The sequence below is a fragment of the Diachasma alloeum genome, unplaced genomic scaffold (genome assembly GCF_001412515.2).
Source record: "Diachasma alloeum isolate Michigan unplaced genomic scaffold, Dall2.0 Dall_scaffold_00180, whole genome shotgun sequence".
In the NCBI taxonomy this organism is placed as follows: Eukaryota; Metazoa; Arthropoda; class Insecta; order Hymenoptera; family Braconidae; genus Diachasma; species Diachasma alloeum.
In genome coordinates, this window is record NW_021680346.1 from 131,520 (window position 1) to 152,207 (window position 20,688).

Here is a 20,688-nt window from a genome sequence, read left to right on the forward strand (position 1 = left end):
TTATCAAACCCAAGTTAGATAATAATAAAAAAACAAAAAACAAATGAGCAACAATTGAATTACCTTGAATTTATTTTCCAGGCATTTGATAGAAAAAATTCAATTTACGAAATCAGTGTAAACAAAACCGATATGCAGAATGCAATGAAATGTAAAGACTGATGTGACTTGTTATATCTTGCATATTCGGCCCTGGCTTTGCGTGATGTGTTGATCAACGAATCAAGTATGTGCATTTGAAACGGTACAATTTTAAATTGAAAAACAGGCATCATTCCCTTGAATATTATAAACGAAAAACAAATACAGATCACTAAATTTCTGAGGTCTGTTTCTCTTATCATTACATACAAAATCATTTCAGTTAATTCGTTTTCATTGGATTATGGGGTTTAAAAATAAGAAACACCTTTTATCTATGTGAACACTTTAATTGAAAAATCCCTAAGACTCTACACAGTCAGGAGGTAGTTGACACTAATGAATATCTACGAGAGACTAAAGAGATGGTTGCTAGTGAGGCCCAGGGTTAATACAGATCCAGAGGGCAATATAATTTCCACTCCCTGAAGCAAACGCTCGGTCTTTCCCTCTTGACCCCGGTTGGTCGCCAGCTGTACTTGTGGGAAAAACCCACATTCAGGAAAAACCAATCAGTAAAAGTCCCGAGAGGACTTTTCCCCATTGTACACTCTCAGGGAAGACCCCATAGCAATATAAAGCAATAAATCTTTCCTTAACATAAAAGAACTTGGGAGAGTGAATTTTGGTCTCGGAGAAAACCTCGAAATCCAACAGTTTTTTTTTAGTTTTGTATTCATAACCCTGAAACAATGATGCAGTATCCATTCACAAGGAATACGAGTGCCTTATAGCTCTCTTTTCCCCCTTCTCATAGACATAGACACACACAACCCCAACAACACTCGTTTTTTTCCACTCACTCTTCTAAATCTCCCATTTCCTTCTTTTTTTTTCACCTCACTCTGCTCAGCAGCGACAGTAACTCTCACGCGATACTACGGTATCATGATCACCCACACCAAATAAATTCAACAAAAACACAGTGTTGATCGGCTGCATGTGAAAGCGACCAGCTTCACCAACACATGCATTTCCAACGAAAGACTACCTGATGGATATATCCCCGTCTTACAATTTCCCTTGGATATCTACGGGTAAGACTGAGGTGGGAGGGATATACACTTAGAAATACATCCAGTGGTGTAGTGAAATCACGTGGGCTACACCAACCGCGAAGGATGTTTGCGGGATTGCGCCGAGTTACTTAGTCTCCCGTTGGTCTTACAATCGGTGACTCAATAACGTAAAAATAAAGTGGAGTATAGAAGAAAGAGAGAAAAAAAACAATTAATGGGACATATTATTGTTAAATTATCAAAGTTATCTGGCCTTTAGTTTTTCATTCCCTGCTTAGACTTGGAGCGATGTTGCTTTTGTCCTCAAGTGTCTCATCTTACCAATGATGTAATTACGATGTGTTTGTGCGTCCATATTTGATGAACTCGGTTGTGAAATCTGCTTCACCATTAGATAGACAAAATAATTAGCAATGCAGCTCGCAGCGACTCACAGAGCCCATCCACCCCCTCCTGTGCCTCCCCGACCAAGCAAACAAGTGGTTGCAGAGGCCCTAAAATGCAATCCAAGGCCACCCTGTCCCACCCGCCAAGCACCACCTCCACCCAACACAAAACCCTGGAGACCTGGTGAGAAATTATGCGCTCCAGCATCAGTTGGTCGTACTGTTATTTACCAATCATCAAAAATAACAAACCATCAGACAATAAAGAGCAGTGAGCGCGTCACGAATGACCCGGAGAAAAGGCAGGAATGTCGCAGCAGTAGTGAAAGGAATGACAGGCGGCACCAGCAGCAGCAGCAACAACAACAACAACAACAACCAACTGAACTGATCGTAAAGAGCAGTGAAAATATTGCCGAGTTTACGAACGAGATAGAATCTCAGGGCAACAGTTTGGATATTATTATTACAAACCGGAAGGATGTAGTTCAAGGTACTGAGATTATTCACACGGAGGGTAACAGGCAGGTGTGTGAAACTGTTAATAATACCATTGGCACAGACAGTGTTAAGGAAATAACTCGCAAAGGAGATTCGTTGATTAAGACAAAAGTACAAGTTACCAACGATGATAATGTTATTGATGATGTCAACAACCATGAATTAGCACATTTATTATTACCGATTAAAAAAACCACATCTCAGGATTGTGCTACAATTGTTGTGATCGAGGAACCTGAGCCTAATAAAATTACAATCAATGATGATAATAAAGACAATATACAGCATCAGGATTGGCTGGAGGCTGGTGTCCGTTATTCTTCCACCAAGATTACACTACCGGCTGATGATACAATCAATGATCGGGCAGATGAATGTGCTATTGAGGGAGATGACAATGAAAACCAGAAGAGGATGAAATTTAACCTCGATTTTTCCAGGTACTATCCAGGCGAGGGGCATTGTTTGGATGCTCATGGCGTGCCTTGTGTCCGTTACGAAAATAAAAGAAAATTAGATCAAGTCTTAACGCTCTCCGCGCTAGTTACTAGTTTTCTACTGCTACTACTACTACTCCGGATCGTTAATCTGGATATTGAATATTATTAACATATTGGCCCGTTGGCTCATGTACAATCATTGACTACATTTTCTTCCACAACTTGAGTAAACGCATCTCTTTTTTATTCTCACCTCGTGCACCTACAAATCCGGCTACCTCATTCAACACCTCTAGAAATACTCAAATCCAATTTATTTATTTATTTAGTTATATTTTTTCTGATATGTTCAGCATACGTGAGAGAATAGCCATGTCTTCACTGCAGGGTTTACCGCCACTACCGAGGAGTCTCAGTGGTTTCAATTTGAGTGAGGTGAGGAGGGACAATGAGCCACCACCACCACCGCCGACAAGATCATCAAGTAAAACCTCAAAAGGTAACAAGCCACCACAACAGTCGGGCTCCAGACCATCGCCACCGAGTAGACAACTCACCACTCTTGACACTCAACTTGCTATTCTAAGAAAAGAAATGGTGAGTTACGTAATCATCTGATTATCGGAGGATGACATTTAGTCGCCGATTGTCAGGGAAGTCAAAATATATCACGTGTTTTCTTTATTGAGATTGATCGAGCTCGGTTGAATAACTAGGAAATATAACTCATAATGATTAATTAACTTGATATTGATTGTCAATTTTTTGCTACAACAAAAATACCATTTTAATAATCAAACTACAGCAATAGAAAATGTTCTCATGATAAAAATATGGTAAGAAACCGCATTCGTTTGAATAATTTTTACTACGATTTTACATTATTTAATAATTTTATTTATTACACAACTCGCTTTCTTTTGAATTTTAAAATGCCCGATAAAGTTAAATTCATCTGCGTCTATGTAGGAAAAAATTTTTTTTTTCATTTTTCCCGCTTATAGAACGCTTAGTCTCGACTCATGATTTCAAGAGTTGAAGGATTCATTGAAATAGATTTATGGGAAAGTGCAGTGAAGTGGCATTACAAGTCGATCATACACTTTTGTCTTTCATTGCTATCTGATGCAATTGAAAGGACACAGCATAGGGCATATCCTAAGACACAAGAGTACCACCATTTCACACTCCCACGTTGTGGATTTTCTCGACAACGTGACCCCTTGTACTTACTCTCTCCCTCTCCTCCTCGCAACCACCTTTTCTTTTTCGCTGTTTTTTTTTCATTTTCATATTCCCTCTCACATCCCCCCCCCCATCTTCTGGCATATCCTTAGCTGAGCCTTTTCTCAGTCGCATTTTACGTTTTTTTTATATCGCTTCTCCAGACTGTTCCCACGATATGTCTAAATACGTATTATAATAATCTCGTGTTGATTATCAGAAAAAACAAGACATTTAGGTAAAATGCACAATATGAGAGATTACTCAATGTGTGAGTTAGAAGAATTAGATTAGGGTAAATTGCCCAGTAGATGGACGCCTAAGAAAACCGCCCAATAAATGGACGTTTGTTTTTTTAGCAATTGATCGAAAAAAAATCGTCACTCAGGGGTTAAGAATTACAACAGTTAGTGAAAATTGAAAGCAACAATTCACATTTCAGAATTTTTTTGCGTAATTTCCTATCCAAAAGTAGCTCGTCCATCTATAGGGCAGTGTCCTACTACTGGGTAGCTTACCCATATCATTTTAAATGAATGGGCCTTAAAAATATTGAGGAAAATTGATGTACTTCTTCTCCTTTTTCGTCTTCTTCTGATCGTTGTGGTTATCTCCTCTCACTATTGAAGAGGCAAGCACCATAAATTGATGTACTCGTAATTCAATCGCAACGTCGTGAAGCAGGATAAATTTTTTAGAATTTTTCAGACGTGTGGAGTGAAATCCTTATAGCAATGTTTTGTCTCCTTGTGTTCTATAAAATTCCGTAAAAAAAAACTTTCATCCACTCCTAAACCCCGAGCTGTACATAAAAATGTACTCTTTTTATTCCATCTGACATTGGCTTACATTGACAGTTTGGATTACGTCAGCTGGATTTGTCCCTGTTGTCGCAATTGTGGTCACTGAATGAATCAATCCAGGAGTTTCGTCAACTTCTACAAGAGCAAGAGGATCGGGCACCCTCGTCGTCACCGAGCAGTGAGGATGGAGAAGACAGTGGCTATCATAGGCACCCTCCTCCTCCCCCGAGAAGACCAGCACCTCTTCTCCATCACCACAGACCACCTCGACCACCGAGACCACTGAGACCGCCACCTAGTGATGAATCACCATCCAGCGAGGAATATGGAGCAGTTTGACGTACTTTAGCAAATATCACTACAAGGACCTTTGACAATTTATATTGTGTTTCCTTCCTCTCGAATCCGTGTCACAGCAGCCTTAATGCCTTTTTCATTAACCTTCTGTCTGGCATATGAACATTTTTCTATGGATCAATGTGTCCAATTATTGTCAATAGTGAGAATTATCGAGGGAAAATGTTTTTTTCTCTTTTTTATTTCAAAATTTTCAGGTTAAAAGATAAAGAGTATCCAGGAACATACGGGATATATCAATTTTCGTGAATGGTATATGAACGAAAAGTAAGAATTGTCTCGCATCTGATTAATAATTATTTTTACTTACATAAGAAAATGACAAATGAAACTAAACTATTTTAAAAAATGCTATGTCAGGCGAAAGGCTAAATGTTGTTAATTAATTAATGAAACCGTGTTATGCAATTAGCAAACACTGATCTCAATCCGTCGCCAGGAAATGTCGAAAATTAATAATAAATTAAAAATTTCCCTTATATTTGTGTTTCAAAAGAGAACTGAATTCTAAAAAGTATTTCCCCCTATACTAATAATCTATTATTTTTAGTCTTAAATTTTATAATTTATTTGAAGTGAATGCTGTTACGTATGCTTCAGACACGTGTGATTTTTCTATGATGATGTATGATATTTGAATGAAATTGTAAAGTCCATGGCGATACATGTCGTCTGTATATTTTCAATTTGAAGTAAATCATTATCAATATGAGTGGTAATGAATTTTCAATAAAGAGAATTTTTTAATCCACAATTAATTAATTTGATTGATTAATTGAATTATTTTTATTTTTATTTTCACGTGTATACCCTTTCGGGTTTTTACATTTTGTTCCCATCCCCATGCCCTTACAAAAGACAAATGAAAAAACACAGAGCCAAACGCCATCAAGGCTGTGAGAGAGAGAGAAAGAGAGAGAGAGAGTAGTATAAAAATAATAGTAATCATAGATTAATTGAATTAATTTTTCAAATGAAGAAATCTGCTTTATTCTCGGATCTGAGAGGTTATTTCTTGTACATACTATATATATACTACATCTCTAAATCTAGAATAGAATGTATATATATAGTTCGTAAATCAGCTGATTGGCTGTTTTGCATTGGGTTGAATAGAAAACACGTGAGGAAAGAAACTGCTCGGACATAATAACAAGTGGTGAGTGTCCATTTTATTAAAATTTTTCCACGAAACTTTCAATAATTATTCGATGATATAACGACGTAAATCAGGCAATATTAACGCTGAGAATATGCTCTCTTTTCTCTTCTTCAGCTGTTTTTCGTGTTAGCAATGGCACAAGATCAAATACCACCCCCGAATTTACTCAGACAAACCTTTGGATTCATTGGGGGTGGAAATATGGCACGTGCCATAGGCGCAACACTAATTGAAAGAGGTAATCTTTATTTCTAGTCAATGGGGATAGTTCATTGTAATAAATGCCCCGTCTTTTCTTCCCCAATGTTTTTTTCACCCATATTTTTCTAGTAACAATTCTTCCTCTGTCACGTAGATTAAATATTAAATAACCCTCTTTTCTTTGCAAGGAAAATTAATTGAGAGAATTGAAAGGATCACAGGGAAGGAGAAAAAACTGGTATCAATACCAGTAGCATGAGTTCCTGTGGAAGCAATATCAGGGAAGAAATGTGCGAGAAAAAAATGGTGGATTATGGAATATTTTAAAAGTATTTAAAACCCCGGGGATTTTTTTTAGGAATTTTCCAAGCCGATCATATTTGGGTGTCTTCTCGCACTGAGGAAACCCTCGAGTTCTGGAAGAAATTGGGTGTACATACCACCCTGAATAATTCAGAAGTTATTTTGAATTGTAAAACCATTATTTTGGCGGTGAAACCGCAATTTTTAGACACTGCTCTGGCGTCTTTACACGTTTTACGCTCCAGGGAAGATCTTCCCAACAAACTGTTTGTTTCCGTAATAGTGGGAATACCCATTGACTCATTGACTGAGGTATGCAAAAAAAGTATTTGGAGGAAAGCAGTGTAACTAGAAAAGCCCAATTTACAACGAGTTGAGGACTTTAAGAATTTCTCAATGTTTGAAATTCCGAAACGAATGCATCAATTGAGTTCATTCTTAAGTACCAAGAATAAGAATAAATTAACTAATGTCAGTTTTCCTCGCACATTTTCATACGATGTAGAAATTGAAGCAGGTTCTTCCTCCCAAGAATATCTTTCGAGTTATTCGAACGCTGCCAAACACTCCCTTGGCTGTTGGTGAAGGTATCACAGGTGAATATTGTGATTTTGCGACTGGTTAGAATGCTTGAACAACTAAACCCGTTCAATAATGTTTTTTTAGTTTACTGTTGCCCACCGGGGCAGGATAATTCCCAAGAATGTCATCTTGTAGAAGCCATTTTCTCCAGGATTGGTATTGTAGAAAAAATCGATGAAAAGATGATGAATGCTGTGAGTGCTTTATCCGGATCCGGACCAGCTTATGTAAGCACCCAAATCTATTTTCGTTTTTAAACATAATCTCCAATGGATAATTGATCTGATTTTTCAAACAGGCATACCTCATGACAGAAGCATTAGCCGATGGAGCTGTGAAAAATGGAGTTCCTCGTGCTCTAGCCACTAAACTAGCAGCACAGATGCTGATCGGTGCTGGGAAAATGGTTTTGCAAACAGGAAAACATCCAGGACAACTCAAGGACGAGGTTTGCTCCCCTGGGGGAACGACTATCGCTGGAGTTCATGCACTGGAAACTGGTGGGGTCAGGGTTTCACTTATGAATGCTATTGACGCAGCAGTTCAACGAGCCAGAGAACTATTACCTTAAATATTTTAACATTCCATTTTTTTGTTCATTTTTTTTCATTCAATATGCATTCGTGGTTTAAAGGAGAAATTATTTTATATTTTTTAAAGGAAAGTATTATTTCATTAGCGTTATTTACATTTTTATAAGAAGAGAACTTGAATTATTAAAAGATAGAAAACAATAACACCTTCTAGATTTTAATGTTTATAACTTGGATTATTTAATAATTCACCTCAATCTAGACTCATTAAATTGTAACAATTGCAAAGAATAATAATAATAATAATAATAATAATACTCTTTGCAAAATTCAATAAATCATCGACATTGGTGTTTATTTACAATTGATATTATTTTTCATTTGAGAAAATTAAATTCAAATAATTGTTACTGACTGAGACTTATTTTTTCGTATACTCGACGCATCTGGAGGGATCTGTTGGATAATATTCTTGACATTTCGTCATTAATCTCTTCAATGCTTGAATGTATTTCCGTTGAGTCTCGTCATTCATCACGTGGGCTACATTTTTCGAGAAAATCTTTTCTCTTCCTGTACGTGCGTGGATACCAACCATTGTAACTCCAATGGGCCAGGGAGAGTTTCCTATTGCCATTTGGAGATATGCATCACTTGCCTGAAACAAATCAATCAGCAAATTAATTCCAATAGTACCAATTAATTTTTTTAAATGAAAATAAAAACAAAGCGCAAAAATTCTTTTAATCAGATTAAATAGAATTCAGTGCTTTGTTTTAATAAAAAATGAATAAATAAACCAATAAATAAATAAGAGAGAGAGAGAAAAGAAATGAATAAAAATTACCAAAATATAATTTCGTTCAAGTAAATGTTTAACAATTTCAGTCAAACTGTCGGTGATATCCTCGGGGAGAGATTTATTTTTTAGTTTTCTGAGGAGTGGTTTGAGATACTCTCTAGTCTGTGCATACGTGGCACTAGCCATTTTCCCCCTCGTGCTCATCTTCTCGGCGGTTCCCCGGCTATTCAAATGATTACCCCAAACGAGTACCAGAAACTGGAGAAATTGGGTAATTACACTCATATCGAAGTCCCTGTCTCCCCTGTTCAACCTCGCTGACATCTTCTGAATGTCTTCGTACGTTATTTCTTCGTCAGGAACATTGACATCTCCTTTTCTATCACAATTATTTGGCTTTGAGGAGGAGAGAAGCTCGTTCAGGTACGCTTGGTCCACTTGTTCCATCGCTTCTTGAAAATCATTTCTGAATCCCTGGAGATTGCATATCAATTATTTTTTATTTCATTTCAAATGAAATTCAATTGAATGTGAAGAATAGTTGAATCGATTAATGAAAAAAAAAACAACAAAAAAAACAGTTGCAATTCGTTCAATTGTTGCCAAATAATTAAATAATGCATTGATGAATGCAAAATATAATAACTCACTTTATTAACTTCTGGCTCCAAAATTTCACATTTACGTAGTCGTTGGAAAGCCTCTAGTTCCGATTCTCCAAACAATAGAATAGGTTCACTGCGTTCACGCATTCTTCTTATAACTTCTGGCCTGGATAATTGTTGATGCTCCACTGTATTCTCAACAGACTGCTCCGAATTTCTATTTACTACTGTGTTCTCGGTATTATTTTTTGTACAACCACTGCTCTGTGCTGTTGCTGTCTCCTTGGAAATGAGATCGCCTCTTCGAAAGTATTTTCTATTTCCAGCCTGTGCTTTTCGAAAATTTAACAGGATGTCTCATGTGTAATTATTGATAGAGATGAAACTAGGGGCATTACTCACGAGAACGTTACTCTCCTCCAGTTGCTTCCGTTTTTTCATTATCTCCTCTTTTAGGAGATCCATATTTTAATTGAATTTTGATTGACAAGAAAGACACAAAGTCGAATGTTTTTTTTTATCTTTTTTTTTATTCGAGAGGTTATGATTAACTGACACACACACACACACACACACACACAAGTTTCGGAGTGCTGCCACCAAGTGGCAATAATCAGCAACAATTGAACCGGCGGTTGCCAGCGGGTTGTTGACATTCGCTGTGTTTACATCAGAGGTTTACATTTGTTAGGGAAAAAAGTATAAAATCAATAATCATCCGTAATGAGACAATCAATTATAAATAACAGATGGTCATAATCTGATCATGAAATTAAATTCTATTCTGGCGCCTGTAAATAAAAATATTTACCCGCCAGAAGGCATTGAGTGCGCATCCTCCCTGCGCATGTAATACAAAATGGCGATGGACGCTCACCGCAGACCGCAGTTTCGCAGTTGGCGTTGGGATTCGCTCCGGGTTCCGGTTATTTTCGAGGAGAATGAGGGTAAAACCATTAAAATAATTATAAACAATGCAATAATTGAGTGATAACAATGGACATTCATGGGTTTACGATGGAATTGGCTGTTATTCTCATGTATTATGAGTCCCAAGACAATATATGCGCTCAACACTAAAATTTTTTGACATGAAAAAGCTCGAGACATCGCTAGATAACACCTGCTGTGTTATTCTGTGGTCCAAAGGGGCCATAAATAAATGAATATAAAGCAATTTATTTGTGACTTTTGGAGATGTGAGTGAAAGGTATTCAAGTTTTTCTAAAATTCCCCTATTACCGACGTATTGACAAATACGCAAGATGGCGGCATTTCTGGGTGATTTTGTCAGTATTTTTGAAAATTGTGAGTGAAGTGCAAAAAGTGTTGTTAGTGGGGATGGGGTTGGGGGAGAAATAATTTCTCATTAAAGTCAGTGTGGTGTGTGTGTGTGTGTGAAAAAATTTCTTCAATTTTTTTGTTTAAACAAAGTGCGTTCGAGAGGATTCAACTTTGCGGATTGCATTGGAGGTAGGCAGTTGTACAGGTGATGAAAGCGGAGCCGGTGAGTGATTCCAACTAATTATTTATTCAATTAATTGTTTAAAAATGAACGATCAATGTCCGATCTTGTCGATTGACTTGACTTGAAATCCAAACGTTTTAGATTGACTTTTGCTTGTTTTTGTCTACTTATCAGTCAGCAGGTATATAATACATACCTAGGGTTATACGATATCGATTTTTCTTTTTGAGATTTGTTCAAAATTTGCAGAATAATATTGGAGACATTATAAAAACAACATTTCTTGGCATACAGTAATAAAGGAAAAAAGACAAGGAAACTCCTTCAAAAGCATTTTAATTGAAAAGTTGTGGGTACATATGAAGCGTATTTCCATTTGGCCGTATAATTTATGAAAAATCAAGATTAATTAGTTTATTGGCTCGTCATAATACGACTCTAGCAGCATTTTCTCTACTCACGGTGAGAAACGAATAGAGTCGATGTTAAATAACACAAGGCAGGGAATTATTAAAATATCATTAATAGAGCACATTGCTGATCAAATCTTTTAATAATTTTTAATGAGTAAAACATACCGAAGCTCTTGGATAGCGGCGGGATAGGGAATTTCATCAATTTATTTATTTATTTTCCTTCATAGACAAGTGGATAACAATAATATTCTCTGCTCAATATTGATCAGAAATCTGAATAGGCAATGGGCTCTTGGGGTTTGCGGAAAGTGATAGGACGGTAGACAGCTTGGGATTGATCCCAACCGCGTGGTGCTGTATTGTAATTCGTCAGGGCTTGATAGCTAGAAATTTTCGGGCCGTTGTAGGTACTCTCGAGCATTTTATTTGCTGGAAAAATAATGAAATGAAAACCATCAATATTAATCAATTAATTACCATAGTTATTTTTTTGTGTGAGAGAGAAAGAAAAGGAATGAGTGCAAGAAAGCAGCGGCTTCAATAAAGCTAAAAATAAAAGAATAAAAAATATATCATGCCTAGCTCCGGTATGAAATCCCCCAATTTACTGCGATCCGGCGAGGGCCCCGGCACCAGATTCTCCACAACAGGAGTCCTCCTGAGCTGTTTGATCTGTTCCATAATGTCCTCCTGCGAGGCAATCATCGCCAAGTTGAGAGCCTTAGTTTCCGCCCCGACGGTAGCCTCAGTATCGACAAATTTTTCGTCTATTATCGTGCTGAATCCGGGAGAGTCGAAGAGCTGTTCAGTGGCGCAATCGAACATCTGACGTCGATAGTCGTAATCGCTCATTGCGGAAAGGCCATTTCCACTTGAGAAGCCTGGACCTGGACTCGGTCCGTAGTAATTCTGTCCGTTCTCGGAGCAACTGGATTCCCCGAAGGAGTCGTCAATCTCATCATCAGTCGAGTCGTACTCGTACCTAGGGACCATCGCCCCCTGGTAGCCCCTGGCGTAGCCATTATTTCCGTGGCCGTTGGAGGTCGTCTGACTGCCGTGAGCGCTCTGTCCGTTGCTGGCGTACTTGGCGACGGTTCTCGAGTCCTCGTACTTTTTTTGGGGTCGCGCCGCGTTGAAGAAACGAGAAATATCTTCCAGTGGGGCTTGTTGCTGCACCACGGGGACGATTTTTCGACTCAGCTGCTTGTATTGGAGGACGGGTCGGCAGGTTTTCTCAAACTCCTGAATCAGTTGCTTCACTGGCACTGGGGTGTAATCGTTTTCATCTTCCTCTTCGAGCATCCGCTCACCCTGACCCTGAGATTGGTTCACGTAATGATTGGTGTAATTGGCATAACTCTGCGGGTTCTGGCCTGCATTTTTCTTAATGCGGTGGGGGGGCTTCATCTGCTGCTGAGATGACTCGTAGCGCTCGGAATCGAAGGACATCCTCCGGGATTTCTCCACCGGCATTAGTCCATTTTGGTGACCGTTGATGAAATTCATGGGATAGTCTGGCTCAGTACCTACTGCCACTTCTCGCAAGTAAATTTTCTTTACTTCGGGCCCGGGTTTTCGGGATTCCTCGTATCTTCGCGAGTAGCTTTCGGGGGGTGGTCTTGACCAGCGGGGGTCGCTTCCTGGAATTGTTTGGTGGAGAGCGAAGCAGAGGTTAGCGGAAAGCGGCGCAAGTTATCAAGCTGATGATGGCGATGATAAGAAACCCAGTGAATTCGATAGAAAATTCTATTTTCATCACGCTGTGCGAAAAAGTAACTTTTTAGACACGCTTCGCGTGCCTAAAACTTCACTTTTCCACACATTGTGATGAAAAATATCGTTCGATACTCGTGGGCAAAGTGTTTTTTGGCTCGTGGGATTGTATCACTCGCCTTCGGCTCGTGCTATAAACCTCCCACGAGCCAAAAAACTCTTTTCCGCACTCGTAACGAAATATACTATATTGTATTGTTGTTAGACAATTGAATAGCGTTATGAATCCAATAGCATTTTCTCGGGAATACACTAGGTTGCCAAGAAGATTTCAAAAAGTACACAGAATTGCATAATTGCTCACCCGATGGCATATTTCCATTATCTAGTGACAAATCCATCGTAAAGGGGTTGAAGAAGGGCTTCGAGTCATTTTGGGGTGGTGGGATATTCGACAACTGGGAGTTCTCATTTGCACCATAATCCTGAAGTTATTTCAATAAACTCTGTTATTTTCATTGGAAATGTTGGGGCTAAATATGAAATAATGGTGTTTACCAGTTTGCTTGGGTATGTTGATGCTTTGGGGTAATTTTGCGTTGGAGTTGAGGGCTGGTCTTTGTCGACGACCCATTTCTCCGACCTTTTCCTGCGTTTCGCGAATATTTCGGCGCCTGAAATAGTTTTACCGATTAAATAACAGGAAAAAGTGTATGTGTGTGTGCGTGTGTTTTTTTTCCAAAATAGAAATATTTAATAAAGAAAACTTTCAATGAGAAGAGAAGAAAAATAGAGGGGAAAAAATTTTGTATCGCGGGATTTGTATAGAAAGATAAAATTACACTGATTTTTTTTATTTTTTATAAAATAGTACCAAGAATTCGCTAGGTTTTTCTTTTAAATTTTCACCTCGTCCCTTGTGATTATTTAAATCACGAACAATGTCGAATAATTTGTCAGCGTTTATAGGACTCGTTCCGATGTTTGGCTCCTCGCCGAGAGCTTGGATGCAATGAATGTCCAGGACTTTGCCGTTTGGATTCATCATGCATTTCAGGGGCACTTTATCCTAAATTAGAGGATTTACATTAATTACTGACAATGAGATATTAGTTGTAACTGTTGACGACTGTGTACTGTATGTACCTTGTACATGGACGTCTGAGGTTCCTCGTCAGCTTCAGCACCTGAATAGGAATGCAAGTAATTTAAGAATTGAGGAGAATAGAATTTATTATGCCGAAGAGAGTGAAGGGATTTACCATTTCCATCGTGGATCCATTTGACTGATCTCTTCTTTCTATTGACGTACATAGATTGGCCCTTGCTCTTCATATTTTTAGCATCACTCAACGAATATGAAATCCGCCGAGCGAGTTCAACTTGATCCTCCACTGTTGGGTGGGTTGGGGCGTAGAAGCATGAAGATGCATACATTTTTTCTTCAATGAAAAATGATACACGATAAATTACGTCTTAATAATACTTGTTCAATTATTCGTAAGTTGAGTAAAACATGAAAGAATCCAAAAGATTCTCTCCCATTTTCTCATAATCGAGGTATTTGACATGAATTCACGAATCGCTTTTTCATATTTCAATTAGTGGATTTGACGACAAAAACAATTTTTAAAAAACAATGAAAAGATAAAAGAATATATTCATTTAATCTTTCTTTTAAACAAATTCACATACTCTTCGTTTGAAGTAATTCCGAACAGTCCATAGCAGGTGTTAGCAATTTTTCCAAACTGATCGGAACAGGTGCTTTGTCGCCGCTATCCTAAATCGAGAAAATTAATCCCATTAGAAAATTAAACGATTAATTAATTAATGTGATGCGAGCATGTCCTCCGATAAGTCCCAATACAAGCGAAGAAGCAGATTTACCCGTTACCGCGTAATGAACAACTTACCATGTCGAAGTGCAAAATTTTCGTGGACAATTTTTCAAGAAATACTCTCTTGGACGGATCGTGCCTATCTGACGGTTTGAATCCCCGCGTTCGTATCACAACATTGTCGGCAGAGGTACTTCTCTGCAATTGACAATTTCGATCCAAATTTTGATAGTTCAGTCGTTTTATCTCGACATTTTTTAGATTCTCTGAAACCCTGTACTGGTATGTCGAGTTGTCGTTACTGCGCTTTGTGTTTAGTGGTCTTGGAATAATAAATCAGAAATAACGAGATGAATATACAGATGTCTATTAATACAGAAACTCATTGATGAAGTGAACTTTGAGGCAACTTTTCGAATGAAGCGATGAGAAAAGCAAAACCAAGCAAGGAGTAGCTAGTCATATGTCACGAAGCGTCAAGCCAAATTGTTTCAAGCAGTAATAAATCAGTAGCGAAGTGCTATTTGAGTTTTTGATGAATATCTCGTCCAGAGAGTGATGTTGCCTTTCATTTGGAGGAAAGAATGATGAAATTCCCCAATGGACTTGAATTTTCAATGACACAATTCCTTGAGATTTCAGCGGAACTACAATTATTAATCAATTGAACAAATCCTTTCTATAGAAATTCTTTGAGTATTTATCAGTTTAAATAATCACAAGCCCTTCAAACTTTCAGATTTATTCATAGAAAAATAAAACTAAACTCCGTGTTAAATCATTCATCTCATTTATTCCCAAATCTAAAAGTATCATCATGAGAATTGACATTTCTTCAATCCAATCCGTGCCAAACAATTCCCGGTCTAGTCAATAGCTTCAACAAAACATCCCCCTAAAAAAAAAGGACAAGAGGGAAACAAGAACACGAATTGGTTGCCATCCAAGACGCCAATTAATTCCGCGTTGCGGCATTGGCATGGGCCACGAACGACCAATCCTACAACTTGCGAGAAAGAAAACGCTAAATTTATCTACCACCGTTGTAACGTAATACGTTTTAAAGTCACCCAGTGGATGCAGTCGAGACGATCCGAACGATTTCAGAATCGAGATCAACGCGGCCTCGAACCAATACGCCCTCACTAAATAAAATAAAAACAACGGCAATTGTCGTGGGACCATTGTCCCTGCCAAATGCTCAAAATCCGTCATCAACATTAAAGAAATTTGAATTCATTCCATCATCTGGTTCCATTCAATCGAGTTATCTGCTTAACGCGATCGACGAGAGGTGCAATAAATTTAGTTCTCCGGGCTTTCAATTCACGCGGTGGGGGGAGAGCAAGTCAGTCTCAAAGAGACTTGAGAACCTTCTGTTTATCTTCGGGATTTTCCACGGTTATTTTCAATCACCAATTACTTGTCTTGTCTCAGTTATGTCCGTGGGTTTATAAACAGACGGATCGTTTTATTTTGACATATCGTATGTGTGTATGTGTGAGCTCTCCACCTGCCATCACTTTCGAATCGAATCAATTGCTTCTTCGGTTGGAGAAATTAACAACATTTTAATATCGTTCGGGCGAATATTTAAAAAAATATCAGTCAACATCTGGAATTTTACATTTCGATGATGAGGTTTATTTTCAGATATGGTCTTTGAGAAGTAGGAGATGTTTTTTTGCGTTCCGAAGGCTATTGAACTTTCACTAAACGACAGGGGTATAAATAAATTTTGTGCGCACTTTGTTTTTTTTTTTCGAGGAAATGGTCTAGAGTTTTGTTACGTCTGGCCTTTGAGGAAATTTTATTGTCATGTAAATGTTTGAAGGGGGATATAATAAGCGGATTGGGATTTCTCACGCATTCCAAGATTTAGAAGCAATTAATTGATTCAAGTTCACGACGACAAAAGTAACAAGTTTTTAGAGAAAATTACTTATCGAAGGATGCCCTTCTCATCTTTTCTATCCCTATATCCCTCGTAAAATAGCAAATAAGTCCGGCAATTGTGTATATATTCACAAAATTTTACGTAATAGCAATCGTTCGTTAAGTATCAAATCAAAATAGACAAATAAACCCAACACAGAACTTTGATGCGACACTGTGGGGGTAAACTGTTAACACGCTGCGTAACTCACAACCACCTCCGGATTTCTGAATCTTGCTGAATAATTCTGAGGATTCAGCATATATTTTGGCACGTCGGCTTTTCATGCACACGAAGATTTCCCGGCTATTCCGTGGCGGGAAAAACTTGAAATCATTTTTCTTTATTTATTTTTTTTCTCCGAAAGGTGCAATGCGTTATATTCTTATTTTGCTTTGTCACACCCATTTGCATGAAGAGAATCGACAATTCGTAATTGATATTTTTACAATGAAAAAAACTATTTTTTTTTAAATTGATTTCTTTTACTTTTATCTTCAATATAATCATCAATAGTCAGTAGTTTTTATTCAATTTCAGGACCTTTGCATCAATATTTCAAGCGAAGGAACTGTATTTCTATGTACAACTCACAATTTCGATAATTTTAACAATTCATTGAAATAGATTCCAAAAGTCAATTCCAAAAGTTGATGTTTCATGCCATGAATATTAATATTCACCGAAAACTCCACTACTCTATGGGAATTAAATTTTCAACAAAACAAAACGAATAATTAGCCACGTACGTTTTAATTATTCCTGTATTTTGTTTTTTTGTTGGTGGGCTTTTTATTTTCAACAACGCTCAATATTCAAAACTTTTTATTCACTTTTTTTTTACATACCGCTAATTACAACACGAGGGATTGTGGCTTTATATTAGGTGGCCCAGCCGTTAGCTACTAACTTCCACGACTGTGGATCGTGAAAAAGGGTAAAAATAGACCACCAGAAGCGACACCTTAGGATTGGTTGGAACTTTATGCTGTTTGCATGGGTTGAGGATTTGTGTGGGGAAATAATCGACGAGATTTATCCCTTGCCGATGAACTGTAGCATCAATATTAAAACGTAAGAAATCAACAAAAGATTGAAAAACCATTTGATAAAAACGAAAATATTGTGGTGTATAAATATTTCGTGAAAATCTTAACTAGTTAATTCCAATCATCTAAATTTGTGTCTTTAACGACATCAGAATCATTAGTGGGAAGATCCTCTTCGTCCTCTTCACGAGTCATCTTCTGTCTCTGCTTCTTCTTCTGCCTCTTTTTCTCCTCCTGCTTCTTTAGGAGCTTGTTCATCTCCTCCACGGGCATGTCAAGATCACTGTCATGATCGAAATCATCCCCCTGCTTTCTTTTGTTTGATCTTTTCAGGATGGGCAGCCTCAAGTCTCCCTCCGCATCGTTCTGAGTCAACATCTTGAGCTTCTGGGAGTGGTGGAGATTGTACCAGGACTGGTAGAATTTAGATAGTGGGGTCCCTTTGTTTTTAATTGTGTTCTCCCAGTTTCTGATTGTTGGCATGTCACTCAGGTCCACGATTATCTTGTTTCGTTCTGTCTCTATGAACTGACGATTCTCCTGAATTTTGTCCATGAGTTGCTTCATCTTTTTGCAAAAGTTGGCGACTTTACATTTCTTTAAAAATAATTTTAGCTGCAAAGATGAATAATTAGTACAGAGAAAATTTTTTAATTGATATTGTTATTCACTCGTTTTATTTTAAATATATTTACCTGGATAATACAGAAGACATACATATCAGGGAAACATATCGTGTGGCTATCCTTGGCAGCACACTCCAGGATCAATTGATAAATATTATCAATCAGACTGTTCTTGAAGCCATTCTCTTGCAATTGACCTTTTGACATTCTCAATAGACATATAAATGACAATGGTTTCATTGTCACTGATTTGTGTTTCTTGTTGAAATCGTAACATGTCAATACCTACAATTTCAAAATTGCAGATGGTCATTAAAATCAATAAAATTACAAATAGAATTGTTTGTAATCATCTTCAAATGGCTTCTCTCACCTCCAATAAATATGGCAAAACGGGAATGAACTTTTCTGTCTCTTTGGAAATGTTAATTAACATTTGACAGCAGTGGAACCTCAATGGATAAAATTGTGCTGTTGGAATTAATGTGATTGTCCCAATGATGATCTGTACCAATGGATAGAGAAGAGATCTCAACATTGATTTACTATTCGATAGATTCACTAATTCTGTCCAGAATCTCAAGGAGTTTATGTACTGCCAGTTGTAGACAGTTTGAAAGTTTTCCTGAAAATTAAAGAGAAATTTTCAGCAATGATTTGATTGATTATTCATCAGCCGGATATCACACCCCTCTATATTATTATGGTTATTATTTTAATTGGTGGCTCCAATCAATATGATTCAAGAGGCCATTACCTTCTTCTTCAATGTAACTGCATTTCTCAGATGTATCGCGAGCTGGCGAACGTACAAAAATGCATGGGTGTAGGCTAGATTGTGATCGAGGAGATAAATCTCAGCTAACGAGTGCCTCATGAAGTTTATACAAGCTGATGTACTTTCCGATACGAATTTTGAATTTTCTACGTATTTAATATACATTGTCTGAATAGAAGAAACAAAATATTAATAATATCTATTATTGGATTAATAATGCAATAAATAAATGAATTATCCTTATTAATTCTCATTACTTTCATCAAAGTCTCACGAGTAGAATCAGTCCTATTCATGGCAATCTGCAAAATATTCAAAAAAGCAACAACTCTCACAGTCTCCTCCCCAGAAGACCAGAGCTTGAGTAAAATTTTCATCAAAGGTTTATTCAACGAAGAGAATGATTGAGTATACGGTATCATCTGATGAAGGTGCTTCAACAGGACCGTAAGAATATCTGGTGATGTAACATTCTGAAGAATCTAAAATACAAGATCATAATAATTGAATTTAGACTCGAACCAGAATAGACAAATGTCAAACAGGAAAATTTCAACAGCAAACTGAAATCTCACCCTGAGCAGATCAGACAAGTATGATTTGAGGGTTCCTTTGATTTTGGCGAATCTCTTGGACTTGTGAGCCTCGAATTTTGACTTTGACGAGATTTTTAACAATTTTCTGAAGGCAGTGGGCAGGTGGATAATGCATAATTGGACGACTCCATTGAACACTGCACTACCTTCAACTTTATATCGAATGTTTTTTGCACCCTCTGGATCAGCTACTGTTAACAAAGCTGCGTGGAAGGCCTCGGTGATGCTCTTGATCGTCTTGGTGGTTTTGTCCTTTTGGATCTCCTCTTGCCAGACCTTGAGCAATTTTAGGGTAACTTTTGTCATTCCCTTTGGGGATTTATTCTCCATGGCCTCGTTATCATCATCATTATCATCGTCCTCGTCACTGGCCACTTGTAAATTTTCACTGGGCACGTGCACCTCCTCATCCGCATTCTCATTCTCATCCTCACAATCTTCCTGGTCTGACAAATCGAAATTGAGGAGTTTCTTGTCGTTTTGTTTCAAAAATTCGTAAAACTCTGGATCTGTGTCTTGCAATTTCTGGAGGGACTTTTTGTGGGCCTTGGGGTCCAGCTCACATTCAGAGTCTGAATCCGCGGGCTTTCCGGTCTCTAGGTCAGAATCAGTGGCTGATGCCTCAAAGTCTTGGTTGAAAAACTCGTCAGTCGTAATTTCACTCAAATCTTTCTTCATTTTTTTTCTTTTTTCGACTTTTGTCTTGCGGGTCTTTTTTAACTTCATTGGAAGGCGCTGATTATACTGATATGATTACTGAAATGTGAATAATTCAATTGTGATGATAATTGATTATTATTGATAAATAATAATGAAGATTTTCATTTCTTAGCTTTCCTCGTAATTTTTTATTTTATAAATTACTAATTGTGAAATAATTATGATAATTTAAACATCAAGAATGCCCTTGTGGCTTCATTTTGTGAGAGTTAACCTAACTTTCGAAAATAATTCTCCCAGCATGAAAAATCAATTAAATAAACTTGTAAAAAACTTTTGCAAATGTTCTGTGAACGTACCTGAACGACAAATAACAATTTCAATGGATTCAGAGCAATTGTTGATTCGTTTCTGAGGATTTTTTTTTTCAATTTCAAATTTAATAGAAACACTTCGACAACACGTGGATTACACAGCCGCATAAACACACAAAAGCCCCACAAGATAACCTCAACATCTTCCTTACCGACAATAAATATACGCGGC

The 20,688-nt window shown here is 37.6% G+C and overlaps 5 protein-coding genes across 5 annotated transcripts; 2 read left to right on the top strand and 3 right to left on the bottom strand.

The window, feature by feature from the left end:
* Positions 1–927: 927 nt before the first annotated feature.
* Positions 928–5,625, top strand: LOC107044746 (uncharacterized protein DDB_G0284459). Its single transcript, XM_015266766.2, has 3 exons — positions 928–2,487; positions 2,841–3,084; positions 4,569–5,625. Exons 1-3 carry the CDS (start codon positions 1,574–1,576, stop codon positions 4,851–4,853), a joined length of 1,443 nt encoding a protein of 480 aa, XP_015122252.1. The 5' UTR covers positions 928–1,573; the 3' UTR covers positions 4,854–5,625.
* A 318-nt stretch (positions 5,626–5,943) lies between these two features.
* LOC107044026 (pyrroline-5-carboxylate reductase) lies at positions 5,944–7,935 on the top strand. The gene is made up of 6 exons (XM_015265765.2): positions 5,944–6,030; positions 6,148–6,271; positions 6,593–6,849; positions 7,043–7,133; positions 7,204–7,346; positions 7,418–7,935. Exons 2-6 carry the CDS (start codon positions 6,166–6,168, stop codon positions 7,688–7,690), a joined length of 870 nt encoding a protein of 289 aa, XP_015121251.1. The 5' UTR covers positions 5,944–6,030; positions 6,148–6,165; the 3' UTR covers positions 7,691–7,935.
* Positions 7,936–7,959: 24 nt separating this feature from the next.
* LOC107044022 (pre-mRNA-splicing factor 18) lies at positions 7,960–9,567 on the bottom strand. Its single transcript, XM_015265756.2, has 4 exons — positions 9,462–9,567; positions 9,105–9,386; positions 8,500–8,928; positions 7,960–8,310 (listed from the first exon to the last, which is right to left on the bottom strand). The coding sequence occupies exons 1-4, from the start codon at positions 9,522–9,524 to the stop codon at positions 8,074–8,076; spliced, it is 1,011 nt and encodes a 336-aa protein (XP_015121242.1). The 5' UTR covers positions 9,525–9,567; the 3' UTR covers positions 7,960–8,073.
* Positions 9,568–10,844: 1,277 nt separating this feature from the next.
* On the bottom strand, positions 10,845–16,695 carry LOC107045494. The gene is made up of 10 exons (XM_029126559.1): positions 16,645–16,695; positions 14,573–14,695; positions 14,352–14,439; positions 13,919–14,098; positions 13,803–13,843; positions 13,566–13,725; positions 13,215–13,330; positions 13,021–13,141; positions 11,522–12,583; positions 10,845–11,372 (listed from the first exon to the last, which is right to left on the bottom strand). Exons 1-10 carry the CDS (start codon positions 16,693–16,695, stop codon positions 11,209–11,211), a joined length of 2,106 nt encoding a protein of 701 aa, XP_028982392.1. The 3' UTR covers positions 10,845–11,208.
* On the bottom strand, positions 14,732–20,615 carry LOC114841045 (nucleolar complex protein 2 homolog). Its single transcript, XM_015267799.1, has 8 exons — positions 20,502–20,615; positions 19,462–20,238; positions 19,144–19,368; positions 18,866–19,054; positions 18,482–18,733; positions 18,178–18,393; positions 17,282–18,097; positions 14,732–14,819 (listed from the first exon to the last, which is right to left on the bottom strand). Exons 2-7 carry the CDS (start codon positions 20,206–20,208, stop codon positions 17,594–17,596), a joined length of 2,133 nt encoding a protein of 710 aa, XP_015123285.1. The 5' UTR covers positions 20,209–20,238; positions 20,502–20,615; the 3' UTR covers positions 14,732–14,819; positions 17,282–17,593.
* Between the last annotated feature and the right edge of the window lie 73 nt (positions 20,616–20,688).

Coding starts and splice junctions, on each gene's coding strand:
- LOC114841045 (XM_015267799.1), bottom strand. CDS start 20,208: ATGAAGTTAAAAAAGACCCGCAAGACAAAAGTCGAAAAAAGAAAAAAA. Junction 19,369..19,461: donor ACTTGTCTGATCTGCTCAGG/GTGAGATTTCAG, acceptor CTTGTATTTTAG/ATTCTTCAGAATGTTACATC. Junction 18,098..18,177: donor ATGTCTTCTGTATTATCCAG/GTAAATATATTT, acceptor TCATCTTTGCAG/CTAAAATTATTTTTAAAGAA.
- LOC107044022 (XM_015265756.2), bottom strand. CDS start 9,524: ATGGATCTCCTAAAAGAGGAGATAATGAAAAAACGGAAGCAACTGGAG. Junction 8,929..9,104: donor TGGAGCCAGAAGTTAATAAA/GTGAGTTATTAT, acceptor TGCAATCTCCAG/GGATTCAGAAATGATTTTCA. Junction 8,311..8,499: donor TTGAACGAAATTATATTTTG/GTAATTTTTATT, acceptor GATTTGTTTCAG/GCAAGTGATGCATATCTCCA.
- LOC107045494 (XM_029126559.1), bottom strand. CDS start 16,695: ATGCTGAATCCTCAGAATTATTCAGCAAGATTCAGAAATCCGGAGGTG. Junction 14,440..14,572: donor AAATTTTGCACTTCGACATG/GTAAGTTGTTCA, acceptor TTCTCGATTTAG/GATAGCGGCGACAAAGCACC. Junction 13,726..13,802: donor CTCAGACGTCCATGTACAAG/GTACATACAGTA, acceptor CCTCTAATTTAG/GATAAAGTGCCCCTGAAATG.
- LOC107044746 (XM_015266766.2), top strand. CDS start 1,574: ATGCAGCTCGCAGCGACTCACAGAGCCCATCCACCCCCTCCTGTGCCT. Junction 2,488..2,840: donor TTTAACCTCGATTTTTCCAG/GTACTATCCAGG, acceptor TGATATGTTCAG/CATACGTGAGAGAATAGCCA. Junction 3,085..4,568: donor CTATTCTAAGAAAAGAAATG/GTGAGTTACGTA, acceptor TTACATTGACAG/TTTGGATTACGTCAGCTGGA.
- LOC107044026 (XM_015265765.2), top strand. CDS start 6,166: ATGGCACAAGATCAAATACCACCCCCGAATTTACTCAGACAAACCTTT. Junction 6,272..6,592: donor CGCAACACTAATTGAAAGAG/GTAATCTTTATT, acceptor GATTTTTTTTAG/GAATTTTCCAAGCCGATCAT. Junction 7,347..7,417: donor CCGGATCCGGACCAGCTTAT/GTAAGCACCCAA, acceptor TTTTTCAAACAG/GCATACCTCATGACAGAAGC.